The 19886-nt window shown below is 40.5% G+C and overlaps 1 protein-coding gene across 1 annotated transcript in view; it reads left to right on the top strand.

The window, feature by feature from the left end:
- rreb1a (ras responsive element binding protein 1a) overlaps positions 1 to 19886 on the top strand; it is a 70223-nt gene that overhangs the window by 29122 nt on the left and 21215 nt on the right. Inside the window, exons 2-5 of the mRNA XM_062991165.1 lie at positions 10623 to 10715; positions 12090 to 12310; positions 17744 to 17833; positions 17923 to 18086. Of these exons, the coding sequence (XP_062847235.1) occupies positions 10623 to 10715; positions 12090 to 12310; positions 17744 to 17833; positions 17923 to 18086 (568 nt within the window). The remainder of the gene's footprint in view (positions 1 to 10622; positions 10716 to 12089; positions 12311 to 17743; positions 17834 to 17922; positions 18087 to 19886) is intronic.

Consider the following 19886-nt stretch of genomic DNA (forward strand, 5'->3'; position numbering starts at 1 on the left):
AATGACCACCACTAGTACTGTTGACCATCATGGTACTGGTGGGAACTATGCAACATTTGGGTTGAGGAGGAGAAGGGATGTCAGAGGAAGATGTTCAGGACAGGGCAAGATACGAGGGATCTTCAAAAAGTTTCCACACTTTTGTATTTTCATTGGAAACGGTGAGGGCGATAGGAGTAGTAATTGTTTGTGTCCGAGAGACTGAGAGAGAGCTTATAGTCCAGATTTAGCGCCATCTGATTTTCACCTATTTGGACTCTCAAAGAAGCTTTTAGGGCATATGTAGCCTAAAATTTAAGGTACTAGACTAGTAAGCAGAAGGTTGCCAGGTTGCCACTCTTGGGCCCTTTATTGCTTAGACTGTATAATGTAAGTCGCTTTGAATGAAAGTGTCTGCTAAATGCTGTAAATGTAAATGAAAATGGAAGAAGATTTTCATGTGATGATGATGTGAAAGCAGTGGTGAATCATTGGCTACACACTCAACCAAAAACATTTTTTGCTGATGGCATTAAAAAGTTGGTACGATGCTGGAAAAATGCATCGGAAGGTGACTATGTAGAAAAAGTAATGTCATTTGTTTTTGAAATTCGAAATAAATAGAGTTAAAGAAAAAGTGTGGAAACTTTTTGAAGAACCCTCGTAGATATGAATGGTCAGCTGTGGCCACCCTTAACAAGAACAGACAAAAGAAGTATGTAGTATGCGCTACACAACAAACTCCGTACTGTAACCTAATTGCAAGCTCAGCATTTTGGCAGCAGACATTGTGGGAAAAAAACACCTATTTACCAGTTACTAGACTGTATATTAAATTAAGTGCAGTTTGAGCTGGAGCAGTGCTTCTTCTCTGCAACATGTGCAGCCTGATACAGACAATATACAAAATATACTGTTTAATTTTAACATGCATCCTGTCATGCACTCGTTTTGTATCACTGGGGCCCATCCTGTGCAGCCTTGAATAGAAAGAGTTTTAAGCAGTTGGACTGTTATGCTTTTTGCATCTTCTAAGGACATCCTATTACATTTTGCATCGTTATCTTTTTTACTTCTACACTATTTCAGAACTGACACAGAGCTATTTTCTTTCTTTTCTTTTGATGATGAGATTGGATTTGACTATGACTGATGAAACGCTTAGGTTTGCTGACTGGTTTAAGAGTACAGAACCGACGTATGTGAACGAAAAAGACTATTGTTGGCGTGTCGGGGCAGGATGCAGGCGTGTGCGGGCGTCAGATGGGCCTCACAGTAGCTCCCAGCGAGTCAGTGAAAGGGGAGAGGAATGAAGAAAGAGCGAACAGCAGCAATCATGGATGACTCTTTTCCCACACAACCTTTTACACACATCCTTCTGTTCCCTGCCATATTCTGGTAAAAATGAACTGTGTCCTTGGCTGGTTGTGGTTCTGTCTTAAACCGGAGCTGATGTGGTCTGCTCAGGCTCTTATCCTGTTTGAGAGAGAGAGAAAGAAAGAGAAAGATGGGGTGGAGAGAGCATATGGGATCGAGAGAGTGAGAAGGAGGGCTGCTTCCTTTCTGTCTCCTCATACTCGCTTCACTGCTTTTGTCTTTTAATGAAGTTTACTGAGTGAGGTTCTAGCCCACCCCAACCATCTTTTTTTGTATGAATGGAAAAACGTTCGATTCTAAATGCACTCTGAATCTCTTAAGATTTCAGTTCAAATTATAATCACTCACATTTGTATATACACACACTGATCAGCCATAACATTAACACCACCTTTTTTCTATACTCACTGTCCATTTTATCAGCTTCACTTACCATATAGAAGCACTTTGTAGTTCTACAATTACTGACTGTAGTCCATCTGTTTCTCTGCATGCTTTGTTAGCCTCCTTTCACCCTGTTCTTCAATGGTCAGGATTCTCCCAGGACCACTACAGAGTAGATATTATTCGGGTGGTGGATCATTCTCAGCACTGCTGGTATGAGTGGATCAGACACAGCAGCGCTGCTGGAGGTTTTAAATACCGTGTCCACTCACTGTCCACTCTATTAGACACTCCTACCTAGTTGGTCCACCTTTAAGATGTAAAGTCAGAGACGATCGCTCATCTATTGCTGCTGTTTTGAGTTGGTCATCTTCTAGATCTTTATCAGTGGTCACAGGACGCTGCCCACAAGGCGCTGTTGGCTGGAAATTTTTGGTTGGTGGACTATTCTCAGTCCAGCAGTGACAGTGAGGTGTTTAAAAACTCCAGCATTGCTGTGTCTGATCCACTCATACCAGCACAACACACACTAACACACCACCCACATGTCAGTGTCACTGCAGTGCTGAGAACGATCCACCACCCAAATAATACCTGCTCTGTAGTGGTCCTGAAAGGGTCCTGACCAAACAAAGCATGTAGAGAAACAGATGGACTACAAGTTTTCTTGTTCCCTGGAATCACTGGGAGCGATGTGGTAACACATCCTAGACAGGACGGCAATACATTGCAGGGCTTCCACTTCCCCCTCCGACATCTGGCCGGCCGATAGCACCACTAGCGTAGTAGACTGCTGCACCACTCTAGCAGCCAGAGCATGATTTGTGATTTTCATATTCAAGATTAACATAAAAATATATGTTAAGCCTGACATTTCTCAGAAGTAGATGCATACAAATCATTCCTGTATCCTAGTCAGGCTAAATAGAATTGTCATTAGGTAGTAAAGTGTATGAGAGTCTCGCCCCTACTGTTTCTCAATGTGTCTTTTTGAGAAGTGTGGTGTCAGGGCCGACACTCAGGAGGCTGTAATAAATAGCCAACATATGGTCACCGGATCTGCGCTCTCACAAGCCCCTCACCCCTACACATTTCTTTTTTAGACACCTCAACCTCTGTATCCTTCTTTTCTTTCCTTGTTCTTTTCCCACAGATGAGCAGTATTGCAAAAACATAATACCCTAGTGCTGTCCTGGAACGGTACATCCCTGCCTGTTAGCGTGTTATCTTGTTTGTTACTTATTAGAACTGGGTGTGTGTGAACATGCAGTTGATCAGTGTTTGTTGATGTACATGTGGGAATTTATTGTAATTTTTATAATATATTGCCCCCATCTTCCCTTCAACTCTCATTTCCTCCCAACATTTACATGTGGGTGCTCAAGCCTGAGCAGGTAAAAGCTCCCTCCCCCATCCTCACACACACTTGCAGCCCATCCTCAGTGCTATTAGCTTTGAAGTTCAGGTGTCATTTTTGGCAGTTAGCTCTGAGCCATTGTCTGTCAGTCTAATTGAAAAGCTCATGGGGCAGATTCAGTCTGGGATCTTAAATGCATCCTGTTCTCCTCTTCAGCAGAGAAGAAAAGTTTCATCATGCAATGCAATACGTGTTCCGGTTCTGATCCGGGGAGAGGTAAATGCCCAGCTAAGACTTTGGCCCTCAGCCTGTGTTTATAGGTAAATTTAGATTAGGAATGAATGTTGGCTGGTCTAATACATAACCGGGTGTTGTATTGCGTGTGGTAATCACATGAAGCTCTGATGGAGAACGGAAAACACATGCTCCATAACACAGTGCACATCTTAATCGTTTATATAATTTATTTATAGTACTGACCTTACAAAATGTCTTTTATACTCTTCTTTGTAGTGCCATTTAACCCTATGAGATCTGTATCTACTATGTATGTTGTATAGTGCATAATTTAATGAAAATATTTTGAAGGGAGGTTATCCTGGTTTCTGACGGGCCATAACTTACTAAAATTTACCTGGGTGTCAGTGATGCAACAGTAATAAACTGTTGCACCACCCAAGCACCTTTTCTGTTAAAAAGATCACAGTTTTGGATTGGCCCAGCCAGATTAAAAATCTGTGGAGTGACCTGAAGAGGGCTGTGTACAGAAGACACTCTCACAAGATTTGGAGCACTTTTGCAAGGAATTGTGGGCCAAGATTGCCATGCTGATAGACCCCTAACCAAAAAGACTGAATGCTGTCATAAATCAGAGGGTACTTTAACTAAGTATTAGTTTAGGGGTGAGAGTATTTATGCAACCACATTGTTGTTTTTCCCCTGTAAAAGATTTCAGTTTGTTTTTTAATTGACTTGTAGCGGTTACATGTTTACATCTACATCATTTAGCAGACGCTTTTCTCCTCCTGGGTTTGATCCCCAGGTGGGGCGGTCCGGGTCCTTTCTGTGTGGAGTTTCCATGTCCGCGTGGGTTTACTCCGGGTGCTCCGGTTTCCTCCCACAATCCAAAGACATGCAAGTGAGGTGAATTGGAGATACAAAATTGTCCATGACTGTGTTCAATAAAACCTTGTGAACTGATGAACCTTGTGTAATGAGTAACTATCGTTTCTGTCATGAATGTAACCAAAGTGTAAAACATGACGTTAAAACCTAATACACAAACAAACACAAACGCTTTTCTCCAAAGTGGCTTACAGTTATGACTGAATACAATTGGAGCAACTGAGGGTTAAGGGCCTTTCTCAGGGGCCCAACAATGGCAACCTGGAGATGTTGGGGTTTGAACTAGCAACCTTCTGATTACTAGTCCAGTACCTGAGCTACCACAGCCCTATGTCACATTAAAAATGGAAACAGTTCTGAAATGATGTACCTTGGTCTGGGCTGGCTGTTAGGGCTGAGCAAAACAAGATGACTCTTTCTGAGACAATAGAATATACCCTGTATAACTTCTTAAACATTAAACAACCGTTAACATTTATAACTCGTAGTTACAAAACTGACTGAATTTTTGCTAATATTTTTGAGGCAACACTGTTTTGCTGACACTTAATATTCTAACACATATTGTCTGTTATAAAGAATTGGGTGGGAGAAGCTTTACGGCTCTGAGAAACCTTTCACTTGATGAATGAGCTCTCTGTGGAAGGATTCTTCCTGTATCTGAGCCCCAGGAGTGCTCTGACACCTCCATCACCCAACCTCAGATTTACACACCAACTTCTTTCACCTAAACTTTACCTCGCTGGTTCAAATTTGGAACGGTTCACAAGAGGAAACTCCGACCGAAATGGCTGACTATTTAAAGGGGAGATAAAAATTATGAGATAACTGCTAATGACAGCTTAAATCTGGTGTTCAAGAAACGACACAAATTGTCTTCCTGTATTTTTGCTCTGGATGACGTTGATTCTTCACAGCTGTATGTAGCTCACTATTGTTTGGGAAAACTGTTGAGTCTGACTATATGACCGTAACTATAGTCACAATGTACGTACACATGCCATCAGGGCTTACTGAATTGAACTGAAGGTTGAGTAAGAGCACGCATAGAGGAAGGAGAAGGAAGAAGTGGTGATTGGAGACTTTTTTCAGGCACTGTGAGAGGACTGTTCCACCCTCATGTGCTTCTGTTACAGCTGAACACAAACACTGTGGACGATCTTAATCGTATCACCTGTGCCCTGTACACACAGGGTACTTTATCTTTTCTTAAACGGATGTACAAAAATGTGTAAGTTGGAACATCTCTGGAATGGAAAAGTTGGAAGTGCTACTATTGCTTACTGCTGTAGTTGCTATTATAGGTTTCACTTCTACTGATTTTAGTATCTTTAAATTATCATACTGAAAGCACATTTCCACTTCCTTGTTGGAATAATCTAATAGGCTAATCAAACAATAAATATGCCACTGCTGTGCAGGGCTGTATATAGTTATTTATTTAGTTTCTTTATTTATAGGTAGGTCCCTATTAAATTCATGGACCTGAATTCATGGTTTTTCAAAAATCACACATTTCATGGCTTTTCAGTCATTGAATTACACTCATAAATTGAATGATGGAATAAATGGAAGCTACAACACACAGCACAGCCTACCTTAATAGTTGAATGTAAACCTAGAACATCCAGTGATGGTGCGAGTCTCCGTCTCAAATAGGAAAATTCTCGTCCGTGTTTTGACATACGCCCCATTCTCTGCGTCCACAGAATCAGTTTGTAGTTTTCCAAACTCAGTTACCTGAGTAGTGTTTTTAGCTGCTTTAGACTTTAGACGGACAGTTTGACTAACCAATTGCTAACTGAATTGCCGTAGGATTGCTAGGACCACCTCATAGTGCAAATTAACCAGTAAACCAGTAAAGGCACTTGACACACTACATAGGAAAAGGCTCATTTCACGGTTCGTGATGCGATTTTCATGGCTATGAATTACTTAGGGCCTTATTTATAGGGTAATTTGTATATTTTCAATAGATTTATTTGTTTTCCCAGTCTCGGCACAATTTTTACGCCGGATGCCCTTCCTAATGCAATCCTCCTATTTTTTTCCACACTTGGGACCGGCACTGAGAGTGCATTGACAAATGCACCTCCAAATGTCTAGGATGTACAGCCACCCTTAGAGAGCAAGCTTTCTTGTCTGTTGTTTTGGTGCATTTGTTATAAATTGGTTCAGGGTGGCACAGTGGCTCGGTGGGTAGCACTGTCGCCTCACAGCAAGAAGGTCCTGAGTTCAGTTCCCAGGTGGAGTGGTCCGGGTCCTTTCTGTGTGGAGTTTGCATGTTCTCCCCGTGTCTGTGTGGGTTTTTCCAGGAGCTCCGGTTTCCTTCCACAGTCCAAAGACATGCAAGTGCGGTGAATTGAAGATACAAAATTGTCCATGACTGTGTTTGATATTAACGACTTGAACTGATGAATCTTGTGTAACCAGTAATTACCTGTTCTGTCATGAATGGAACCAAAGTGTGTAAAACATGACGTTAAAATCCTAATAAATAAATAAATATTATACATTGGTTCTGAATTTTTGAATTATTGGATGATTATTGGATTTAACCATGGTGTTCTCGTGTGCTGTAATGATAATGTGCTGGTGTTTGTATTTGTCACTGTGACTGTTGTCTTTAAAGTTTTGTTGGCTCAAGTGTGGACCAGTTCTTGTTTTTCTATTATGCAGTGGAAAGATGTCCTTTCAGTGAGAGTGATGGGTGGGAACAGATGTACTAACAGTAGCACCCCCCACACTCCAACTTTCTCCTGGCGAGGCAGCAAGAATCTTACAACAAGCCTCTCTTTTTTGCTTTCATGCAACTCTAAACCTGCCCGACTGTTGGGTAATCCTTCTTTTCTCAGAATTTTGTTTCACCATATATACTTTTTAGCTTTACTCAATTCATTCCTTCATGTGTTTCTTCTTTCTAACTCACTGTGTAGGGCAGTTTTCATTTACGCCGTCAAATTTTCCCTTCTCGCGCATCACTTTTTCACCCTCACCCCCCTTCAGTCATCATCTGTCGCCGTTCGTTTTGCAGGCCATAAAAGTGCTGGGCCTGCATCTGCTCAGCCAATCAAAGCCTGAGGATGCTCGACTGGCTTGGAAAACTAATCTGAGACCGAGCAGCCAGGTGATTAGCGTACTGTTAAGAGTATTTTAAGTTGAACTAAGGATATTTTCCTAACTCGCTCTGTCTTTCCCTCCCTCTCTTACTCCTTCTTTCAGTTATCCTACTTGTCCTTCTCCTGTTCTGCACAAACATGTCTTTCTTGTTTCACTCCCCTAGTGAACGTTGCTATTACCCATACTGCCTTGGATTTCATGTGCTTCTCCAGTGTGCCTCCCATTCTTGGAAAGCTACATAGTTTCAAATTTAGCAATGGTGTGTAGATGAGTCAGTTACCTCTGGTGTGGTGATAGGAATTAAAGACGGTGATTAGAATTAGCCTGTATTTATTTCCATGGGGTTTTCTTACTGTTACCCAGAAAGTGTAGATCTTCTGTTTCAGGGGATCAGATTCAATAAACAAACAACTCGAGCCAGCAACGTGATTTGAAAATGTCATTTAAATCCTCACACTAAAAATACTGACTTCCTGATAGCACCATAAAGAAATAAATGGCTTTTCAGATGCAAAGCACCTCATGAATCTCACTTGTAACTCTGATGTTTTCCACATTAGGAAGCAGTGGTGTCTGTTTTTTTGCGATGACATACACTGCTCTGAACCAGTATAATCAAATATTGATACTACTAAAAATAATAACACAGTGATGGTAAAGAACCTGACATACAATAAGGGGGCGGCATGTTGGCTCAGTGGGTAGCACTGTCACCTCACAGCAAGAAGGATGGGTCCTTTCTGTGTGGAGTTTGCATGTTCTCCCCATGTCTGCGTGGGTTTCCTCTGGGAGCTTCGGTTTCCTCCCACTGTCCAAAGACATGCAAGTGAGGTGAACTGGAGATACAAAATTGTCCATGACTGTGTTTGACATTAAACTCGTGAACTGATGAATCTTGTGCAACGAGTAACTGCCGTGTCTGTCATGAATGTAACCAAAGTGTGTAAACCATGCTGTTAAAATCCTAATAAATAAATAAATAAATAAAAATATGATTTACATTTATGGCACTTGTCACACATTGTATACTTGTATACAGTCCAAGCAATTGCTGTAGTAGGTAGGACCTTGCTCACTGGCCCAACAGTGGCAACCTGGCAGTGGTGGGGCTTGAACCAGTGACCTTCCGATTACTAGTCAATTACTGTGACCACTAAGCTACCATTAGCATAATAACCAGAAATTTTCCATGAACATGAACTGGTTTATCCTAGTCAGGATCACGGCAGGTCTGGACAGTACACTTGACAGTCCACTAAAAAGCTTCTGGCACTGCCAGTCAAGTCTGTGTAGATGCCCGAATGACCGAAAGCATTGCTGAGATTCCAACCCAAACCCGGGCTAGCATCGTAGACTGCTGTGCCACCCGAGCACCAGTAAGCAATAATATGATATGGATCATGTTACTAAAGTAAAACACACTGTGGTTTTCACTTTTTTAAACTGATGTCACAATATATGATATTCTACAAAGACATGAATTTGATTTCGCTACATTAAAAAAATACATGCTATGCTGCCATCAAATTTGAGTTAGGATTAGATCTTCTAAATCTCATAAGCATATGCTGCTCAAAAGGCTTCCTATAGTTACTATAGTTAGCTATAAAATGAGCATGCTTATCAAAAATGGTAAGTTTTGTGTTTTTTAACATCTGCACTGTTTAATGAAACCAACATACATCTCTCTTGCTGTCTTCTTTCTGGTAAGAAGGAAGTAGCCTGGACCGGAGAAGAGCTTCCTGTGGGGCTGCAAACGGGAAATAGCAATTAGTTGAGGGAGAAACCTGTTACTTCATCTCTTTATTTCTTTTGTGCTGTTTTCCATCTCTCTTCTCATTGTTTAGCCTTTTTCTTCTATTTCTTATTCACTTGGAGTTACCTGTGGTTGTATTTCGAACGAGCATTTAGCGAACTTATATTTAGCCCAGGCCCGTTCATTCAGACCTAGCTTGTGTCTGCTTATATAAGCAGTACATATGGGCTAACCAGGGACCGCTTGTATGTGTGTATGTGTGTGTGTTTGTGTGTGTTGGGGGGTTAGTGTAGGGTGAGTAGTGGGGGTTCTATAAAACCCATGCCTCAGTGCCTTCCGTAAAGCACCAGTCAGCTAATCTTAAAACTTATCTGCTTAATGATGCTGAAATTAGTTTCAACCAATCACATCTCACTATTGTTACATCAGAGGATTAATAAAACTGGTGGGGGGGGTTTCTAAATCAGATATAGATCTTACTTCAAATGAGGTTCCTACTAGCATACTGGTTTAACTCGTGTCATTCACATTCAAAAGTACAGACACATTATATGGCCAAAAGTATGTGTACAGCACTGCTAAAGTATTGGAAATGGCATGTCCAAAAAGCTAACGGCCAGGTGTCTACATCATGTTGACCCTATACTTCACCTTGCATTAACTGGTTAAGTTATAGATACAATAGAATAGAATAGAACAGAATAGAATAGAATGCCTTTGTCATATATACACAAGTACAGTACAACAAAACATTTTCCGCATAGTCCAGCTGGTTTGAAAGCAGGGGTCAGAACGCAGGGTCAGCCATCGTACGGTGCCCCTGGAGCAGAAAGGGTTAGGGGCCTTGCTCAAGGGCCCAACTGTGACTAAATGGTAGAGCTGGAATTCGAACTCTTAACCTCTCAATTGATAGCAAAAAGCTCTACCCACTGGGCTACCACTGTCCCGGCTACCACTGTCCCAAAAATAAGTAATTACAATAAGTACTTCTGTAACACATTGTGTAATATTTGTATTTGGCTTGAGAGAAGGGGGTCTCTGACCCTTTTGTTTATGATTCAGAAAATTAATCTCTCACAGTGGCACTTACGCTAGTATTAGAATGCTTCTCATTTGTGTGGTCATGGAATGGACAGATGCAAAACCCATGCACTGTCTCGTGCTCTGCAGTCAGGTGTTGACATTATAAAGCACATGCCGTGCCAGGGCCGCCAAACGGAACGCTACGCTATGCATCACGGTGCTAAAACAGTAGAGGACAGTCTGCTATGTACTGGCTCAATCTTATTAAATAAATTACAATTACACTAGATTGAAAAGGGCTTTGAGGTTTTAAAATTATCACTAGCTCTTCTAGGTTTTTACAGTGGGACACCGAGACAGACACAGACACCTTTGGGCTTCTAAGTTAAAACTATTACGTACGAGTTAGTGATATGTCTGTAAAATTCAACAGATGGTGGCATCATATTTACCTTCAAATTTTTTCATGAATTCTAATCATACTTTCTTTCTCTTTTGCAGTAATGGATAGTTTAATGGAGGACAAAAAGACAAAAGAAGAGGTCAGCATCACTAAGGGGGCTCAGAAATCAGAGGAGATGGAGAAACACAAAGGTAAGAAAAGAAATGTAGCCCCACCAGCACCCAGGCAAAGGCTGCTCTGAACTTAGACTCCAAACAAAATATTCAGACCCTTTCCCTGATGCATCCGGTTTGGGGTTTGTTTTATTTTGTCCCAAAGATGTGAATAGAGATCAACTGGAGTCCATCTGGTGCGATTTGAATTAACTCGACATATTTTGCAAATGCACACTTGGGCCTATAAAAGACACAATTATCACCACATTGTTAGGACAGAAACAAAGCCAAAGGAACAGTCAGTGGATGTTCTTAATTGAATTGTGTTAAAGCGTATTGTGTAATCTGTCTCTCTGCTGCCAAAACTGCTCTGACCCATCGAGGCATGGACTCGAGATCTCTAAAGGTGTCCGGTGGCACTAGAACCGACTGTTCACTCGCTGCCTAATATATCACACTCAATGGCAGGTGCCAATGTAATGAGATAATCAGTGTTATTCACTTCACATGTCTGTGGTAGTAATGTTCTATATAAAACAGGAAATCCTACATATTTACAAATCCTACATATTTACCTGTATTAAAACCAGGAACAATTATAATTAATAAACATGCAGATTAGGGGTGGCACGGTGGCTCAGTGGGTAGCACTGTCGCCTCACAGCAAGAAGGTCCTGGGTTCAATTTTCAGGTGGAGCCGTCCAGGTTATTTCTGTGTGGAGTCTGCATGTTCTTCCCGTTTCCTTTGGACACTGCAGTTTTCTTTCACAGTCCAAAGACATGCGGTCAGATTAACTGGATATATTAAAAGTCCCCCTAGGTATGAGTCTGTGTGTGTGTGGGTTTGCGCACTGTGATGGACTGAGGACTTGTCCGGGGTGTTTCCTGCCTTTTGCCCAGTGAATCGGCTCCACCGTGACCCTGAATATGATAAAGCAGTGGTAAAACAGACAGTAAATAAATGAAGATTGGAAATACCACATGGTCTTCGAATGGCTCATAAAAACTCTTATTTTGACTTCGTAATATTGGGTCTCTAACATTAGTACAGTAGCTCAGTAGTTAAGGTACTGCACTAGTGACTATAAGGTTGCTGGTTCAAACCACACCACCGCCACCACTGAGTTTGCTTGCACTGTATTTAGTCACAATTGTAAGAAGCTTAGGATACAAGTGTCTGCTAAATGTACACATTACATTCTGATTTGTTACTAATAAGTGTCTCTCTAATAATTCCTAACGTTATGATTGAGTGCCCACATGTTTTTGACTACAATATTACTTTTAAGATGGTTAATTATTTATTTGACCTCAAACCACCTCGGCCACTGGGGACTCGACTAGCTGTTACTTGAAAATAGGTATTTCTGAGGTAATTGGTTAATTTTAACCACACTCTTTTATTCTTAGAGAGTCAGAGAGAGTCGGAAGACAGACTACAGGACGGTCAGATCCGAGAAGACGACGAGATGGAGGGATCAGACGGAGCTGATCTGTCATCTATTAACTCAATGATGAGCAATGTGATGAAAGCAGCTCAGCTAAATGGAGAAGTGGAGGTTCCTATCAAAACTCCCAACAAGACTTCCAGTAAGAGTCCCAGCGCCACCCGCTATGCCAGAAAGAGCCAGGTATGGATATAAATACACACATATGAACATAACCCATTTAAGCCTGTTTATGCTTTTTTACTCATGCGGTTTAATACTCCATATAAAACGATTCTTTGTAATTCATTCTGGTAGTTGTAATGGGTTAAACATCATTTTCTTGTTGGTGCAGTTTGGCAAAGATCCAGAGGCTCCTGTTTTTTCAAGCAACTTGGAAGTTAGCTAGGCTAGAAATTATTTGCAAAAATGTAAAAAGCTTTTCTGAGCTATTTAGTTTTATTTTGGGGGAAAGGGGGATTCCCCTCACCCCTGTATCTCCCAATTTAGCAATTTCCAAATCTCGCTTGTGAATCTGCTGCTGCTTGCATAACCCTCTATCTGATCACGGAAAGCCGGATCATTGCACCCCCCCTCCGACACGTCTCCAGTCTGCAGCTGCTTTTTATCGCCTGCTAGTGCTGGAGAGCCAAGCTAAGCTCTGTGTGATTTCCCCCAACACTCACGCAGGACCAGTTAAAAATAAAATAAAAAACTAATAATGATGATATGCCATTTCATTTCAGTCATCCTGTCTTCAAAATGTAACTTGTTACAGTTGCAGATTTGAAGCTCTCATCAATTTTTTGTCATGCATCACCACTTCGTCACTGCAGATTGTTTTTTTTTTGGAGAATGAGTTCTTTCCAAACTGGATTGGCTTTACCTTTTAAGCAAGTCACACACACTTACTCTCTCTCTCTTTCGTACACACACACCTTTGTACACTCACCTCACAACACATAGGGTGTGAGCAGAAACTGTAAGTCACTCTGCTGCTAGTCCAATCCATGCCAGTTCATCAAGTGCACAAGGGTTTTGAATATAGTTGTTTCTGTAGTTAGATGTAGGACAAAGATAGGATAAATACAGAATAAAATGTTCCCGTGTAAATCAATTTTACCAACCATGCATTCAGATCAGATGATTGGTTAGTGACGGCGATGTCAATCATGCACTGGTAAATGATATTTTAAAGGGACAGGGAGTTCTGGAGATATATGAGATGTTTACAGAAAAGCAGGCAGGCTGAAGTAAACAGCTGATATGTGATAGACAGGCTGTATTTTACTCAGGCAGCTGGGCTGATTCACTACTGGCAGTGGACATCACTGGACCAGTGGCAGGTGTGTGTATTTCATTACACGTGTGTTGAGGGGTTGGGATGATACAGGTGAAAGAGTGTTTGCTGATGTCTTGCAGGCTTGAAGAAGAGAGACACATGGTCCTCGGGCCCCTCAATTCTCCTTTTGTATGTGCAGCTTGCTGTCATATTGTGCCGATTAAAGCATGCAATTCAGGCTTGTAACTGCCCTCATGTGGGGAGAACAGGTGTTATTTCTGACCCTTTAGCACGCTCATTCCCCCTTTGCCCTCAGTTCATCTCAATGTGTGTGTTGACGGCTTTCATTTTAACTTCAAAAATAAAATAAAAAAAGATTTAAAATGTAAATGAAGCTATTTTTGAACACATTTGTTTCTAATTAAAGCTGAAATTATTTAAAGGAATTTTTACTTATTTTGATGTCTAGCCTACTATCGCAGAGAGCCAAGGTTTCAATCTCAGCAGTGCTATCTGCCAGCCAGGTCTCTACACAGACATGATTGGCTATGTCTGGAAAAGGAGTGGGGGGTGGTTAGGGATTGTAGGTAAAGCCCCATGTTAAATTGGGCGCCCAGTTCATGGTATTCCTGCCTTCTGCCCAGTGTTTCCCCGTGGACCTGGGACCGGACTCACCACAACCCCGACCGGGATGAAGTAGTTAATGTAAGAAAAATAAAAGTAGGCAAAATGATCAGCTACTTGAGATAATCATTTTACATGACAGCATTAGTCTATAATATTTGCATGAGTGGCACAGTGGACTATCACGCAAGCCCACCATAGCTGGGTTTGAATGTCAGTACTGCTATCGGCCAGCTGGGCTTCTTCACAGACATGATAGCTACGTCTGAATGGATGATGGTCGAAACTCTGCAATTTATTGGTGCCCTGATTAATATTCCTTCCTTGCATCTTGTGTTTCTGGACCTGTGAAAGCAGACCCACTGTGACCCTGACCAGGATAAAACAGTTGATGAAAATGAAAATTAAAAAATAAACATGTAGCTGTTTTGGTGTGATTGTTTAAAATATTTTAAAACTAATATTTCTTGAAAAGGCAGAAAATCATCACCAAAGGACATTTAAATAATACATATTGCATTATAAAGTACATTAAAATTAAATATTGTAATAATGCTGTTGAGCAACACTTAAGCTGGTTAATGTAGAAATAGAAAAACACAATTTTTCCATTCTGTAGTCAGTCTTTCTTAATTAGATGGATTAACCTTGCATAATGCATTGCACACTGCTTCTAAACTATACTTCTAAACAGTAGAAACACACTTCACAGCTTGGACACGGTCAGAGGCTAAATATAGGCTGCCAGATTTAGTGCTCACTTTTGATTTTTGTGCAAATCCAATTTTACCTCAAGGCTGTTTATATTAGCATTTGAACTTGCTCTGTATCTGACACTAATCTAAAGAGCAGGGCAGCTTGGTGGCTAAGTGGGTAGCACTGTCACCTCACATCAAGAAGGTCCTGGGTTCGATCCCCAGGTGGGGCGATCCGGGTCCTTTCTGTGTGGAGTTTGCATGTTCTCCCCATGTCTGCGTGGGTTTACTCCGGGTCATCCGGTTTCCTCCCACAGTCCAAAGACATGCAAGTGAGGTGAATTGGAGACACTAAATTGTCCAAGAACCTTGTGTAATGAGTAACTACCATTTCCTGTCATGAATGTAACCAAAGTGTAAAACATGACGTTAAAATCCCAATAAAGAAACAATCTAAAGAGCTTCTGCAGAACAATGCTCCACTTGAGATTTAGCACAGACTTCGTAGACTTTCTACTGGCTTTATTCTTTAATACTAATAATTGTTACATAATAAAATCTGAATTCTATTTAAATGTAGCATTACATTATAGCAATTTTAACAGATGCTTCTGTCACTAGGTAGACTTCAAATCTTGTTTCATATGGTTACACATGAATAGAAGTTCTTTTTATTTTTATTATTATTATTATTGTTATATTATATGTGCCATCAAGTTGAATCTGAAGCCTGGTGACCATATGGATAGTGTTTCTTCAGAACATTGTGTCTTCTGTTTAGGCTTCTTAATGGCTTCCTCGAATTGTGTTCATCCATCTTGTTGCTGGCTATCCTCTTCCTCTTTTACCTTGTTCTTCTGAACATAATTGTCTTTTTTTCAATGAATTAGTTCTGGTCATGATTTTAACTCCTTGTGATTTTAATTTAGTACTTTATATACACGTTTCATTGTTCAGTCTGTATAAGTGTATAATTATAAGCTATAAAGTATTTAAATGCTATATTTTTACAGTAATTACAATTTAATTAAAACAATCTAACATTCTATGTTTGGATTAAAATAATCACTCATTTTAATCTGGCTAATCAAACTAGGGTAACGATGCATTTCAAATAAACATAGAATTTTAGCATTCAGCATATTTTTATAATCAAATAATACAACTGTGACACAATTTTAAAAAGATTACACTTGGGCCGCTGCTACCTGCAGTGTAAAAATAGCCAAAACAGCTTTATACTTTTACACACCTACAATTATGTGACTGGCTGCATCTTGACAGGCAGCAGTTCTGGTCACTCAGGGTGATTCTTTGTTTTGTTTGCATCCTAAATAGACCAGATTAAGTGTGACGATGGTGCTTAATATGTACTTTTTAATCCCTATACGGGAACAGCAGCCAGAAAGTTTGTCCAGAAAGATGAGATGTTTTGCTTTTATGTATCATTTCTTTTGGTTCTAATGTTGCACACACATACCCAGTGGTATCTGCCAAACAAGCAAAAGCCTACAGCCCACAGTCAAGACTTACACACTTTTTTAGTAAGGTGTGTCATTATGCTAGCTTAAGTTAGCTTTTACGTGATGCTATGTGATGGCATGGTGTACAGCTTGGATGTGGCCTTGTGGGAGTTCAGTAAGAGCCGTGCAGACCTGCACATGAAGCTAAGCAGAGTTAATGATCTGCTCCACTGTCAACACTGAAGGGAGGGAACACATGATATTGGGTTACACTGATCAGCTATACAAGCTGAAAGAGGAATACACACACAGGCTAATTGCTTTCAGGATGCTGGTCTTGTACTCATTCACACACACACACACAAACACACGTCTAAGGACACAAATAGGAAGCAAAACACAAAATTGGCAAGCATGGAAATTGGAATTAACAGGAATGTAATTAAGAGAATTGTGTAGTGCCAACTGTGTGCTTTTGTCTGAACTCTCTGTTAAAAAAAGATATCTGGAATCAAACCATCTCGCACAATTCAAAAAGACGGAAGAAGTGCTATTGATCCTGGAGAATGGATTCTCCACAAAATGAGGCCACAAAAAGAGGCCACAAAATGTTCCGTTATTTATCTACCTAGCCCAGAATTGTATACTTATGGTGAAGACTGTCTAACCAGTCAAGGTCAGAAGACAAGGACTCCCAGTCTGTGACACCAGATGTAACTTTACCCATACTCCCTACTTTTTATAAGCACAACCAGACCAAAGCAGATACACTACTCTGTTCTCTACATATATATTTAGATTTGCTTTTTGCACATGCTTCAAAAGGGGAGGTAAATATTTAAATGATGGTTGCAAACTTTACAGTGTTTTCTATGTAAAAAGAGCCTGATTTAAATTATAATAAATTATACAAAAATAAAATGTGAGTCAGTTGTAGAAGTACTCGTTTTCACTACATTTGTTTATACATACAATGTTTCACAACCATCTCAGACACAGCTAATCATGTCTGTATGTAGACGTCTGAACTGCCGATAGCACCCCTAGGGATTCGAACCTTGGATCCCAGCGGTGGTGGGCTAGTGTAATTTACCACTGCGGCACCTGAGTGTCTGGAAAATATTTTGACAACACAAATGATTAACATTAGCACAAAGTGGTTGTGGGTAATTACAGCTTAGACAAATAATTAGCCTTCTGAGGCATTGTGGGTTCATTTGAACACATTTATTTTGGCAAATTGTCTTTAATTCCCCAATATCACAAGGGTTCATCAGACTATTTAGAATTAATATCCAAAACTTAATTTATTTTAATCTAACCCATATATCTATTTTACATGTATATACTGTACATATTACATGTAAAACCATGCATTTTTGCTTGTAAAGTGAAATTGTAAAAATCCTGGTGGCTGGTGGTTTTATTACTGAATTATTAATTATTATATTGCTGATGGTAATTTTAAATAATAACCTTAAAAAGCTATCATCACAGTAAATCTAATAATATACTATCTGTTGTGACATATTAAGTGTTTTCATCCTTTGTGTGTGTGTGTGTGTGGTTTTAGGAAGCTAATGACGATGCATCACCTCTTGTCTGCCCACTGTGTGAAAAGATCTGTCAGAACCAGCACCAGCTTACCATGCATATTCGCCAGGTAAAGCACATGCATGATTTAAGCTGCAGGGAAATTGCAATAAATGTGGGCTTGTACCAATTTTCTTTTTTGTCTCTTTCGCTTTGCAGCATAACACAGATACAGGAGGTACAGATCACTCCTGCAGTATTTGTGGAAAGTCCCTGAGCTCTGCCAGCTCTCTGGACCGACACATGTTGGTACACAGCGGTGAAAGACCCTACAAATGCAGGGTGTGCGGCCAGACCTTCACCACCAATGGCAACATGCACAGGTCAGAAACAGGGCAACTCTCAATGTCTCGAGAGCCAAGCTGTCTGTGCTGTTCATACACTAGTTTGTACCATTTATTCCGGGTCATTATACACTAGGATGTTACAACAGTTTTGTCTATTTACTATTTTTTAACTAATTTGCTCCCACTTTTTAAAAGCCAAACTGCATATTTAACTATTTTATGAGCTAAACCATTTCAATACTTTTTAAACATACTGGTTTTTAGATAGGATTACAGCTGTATTTGTAATTCTGTTAACTGTAATTCTCAGCTGCTCCTGTATTTAGTGATCAGCACAGCGAATCATTTTGGTCCACATACCTGATTTGGCACCGTTTTTTTAATCCTTGACGCCTTTTCTTTTTTATCCGGGCTTAGGACCGGCACTGATACCCCTTTTCCACCGACGCGGCACGGAGCCCGTTCTGGTTCTCGAACTTGACTTTGAACCGGTTCCGCGTGTTACCACCGAAAAAAAGAGGTTCCAGACAGTGAACTAGCGGGCCAATCTGGCACCACAGAATACTTGGTTTTTCAGCCCGAACCGTGACGTAACCTGTGGGCGTGTCATGTTGTACAGCATAGCGTTAGCAACAATGGCGTCAGCTGGGGTCTCGTATAGAGCTTAATGCTGCATTTTTATCTTTTAAAGTTCACTTGATTACATTTTGAGCCAGTTTGCCGCTGATATTTTCAAAGCGCCTTTAAAAAGGTGAATTGTGTGATATGACGTGATAAAAGAACGGACAGAACGGAAAACGCTTAACGTGAAAAATAAAGCGTGAAGCTTTTTTGATTCCCCGAGCTGCATAAACACACATGAAGTAAATCCAGTTAAACACAGATACATGTTGTATTTTAGAGTAGATTTGATGTTTATTTCACACAGATGGATGTTTGTGTGGTGGAACTTTAGTGATGTTTCACCGCTCAAGTCGAGCGCTGAGCAAATCTGCTATTTGCGCCGAGAGTCGCGGTGAAAGCGAATCGCAAAACTCCTCTCACGTCAAAATACTAAAGAAAACAACAACTGAGACAAACAAGTCACGTCTTCTTATCACCGATAGTTAGATTGATGCTTTTTACATAAAAACAAACATCTGTAACAGCAGCACAAATGCTCGCACATAATCTACACACTCCACTATGATATTACTGCTCTTAACTTTCGTTAAGTAACGCCCACCGTTGATGATGCTGCTTGGTTCTTAAAAACTGGTGGAAATGCGCGTCGGTTCTCTACAAAACACCAAGGTTCTGAGAAACCTGAACAGAACCGGTTCAAGAACCACGTTTTTTTTGGTGGAAAAGGGGTATGAGAGTGCACTGTGAAGCGTTCTGACAAGCGCAACTTCAAACGGCTAGGCTGTTTGCAAACCCACTCCCCCCTTTCCTGAACCCCAGTCTCATAACGACCAGCTTTAAGCATTGCTGAGATTTGAACCCCGGATCTCAGCAGTAATGGGCTAGTGTGATTTATATTTGCTGGCTTTACTTCTATTGAAGGAAGCATTTGATAGGCCTCACTATTTCAGACTGGTAGCTGTCATAGATGAATGGATGGATGGATGGATTGATTAGATACTTCATTTATTTTGAGGGAAATGATTGAGCATGGTAATGTTAATAACTAATGTAATAATGTAAGTTTACATTATGGTATTGCAAATAACTATGCAGCAGAGAACCATCTTTTTTTTTTTTTAATAAGTTCCAGATTAAGTGCCCACTCCAGACCTCGCACCAGCATGTTCCTAAAGGCCACCAGGATTGCAACCATAGCTCTGTCTCTGAATA

This window comes from Trichomycterus rosablanca, chromosome 3, assembly GCF_030014385.1.
Source record: "Trichomycterus rosablanca isolate fTriRos1 chromosome 3, fTriRos1.hap1, whole genome shotgun sequence".
Taxonomy (NCBI): Eukaryota; Metazoa; Chordata; class Actinopteri; order Siluriformes; family Trichomycteridae; genus Trichomycterus; species Trichomycterus rosablanca.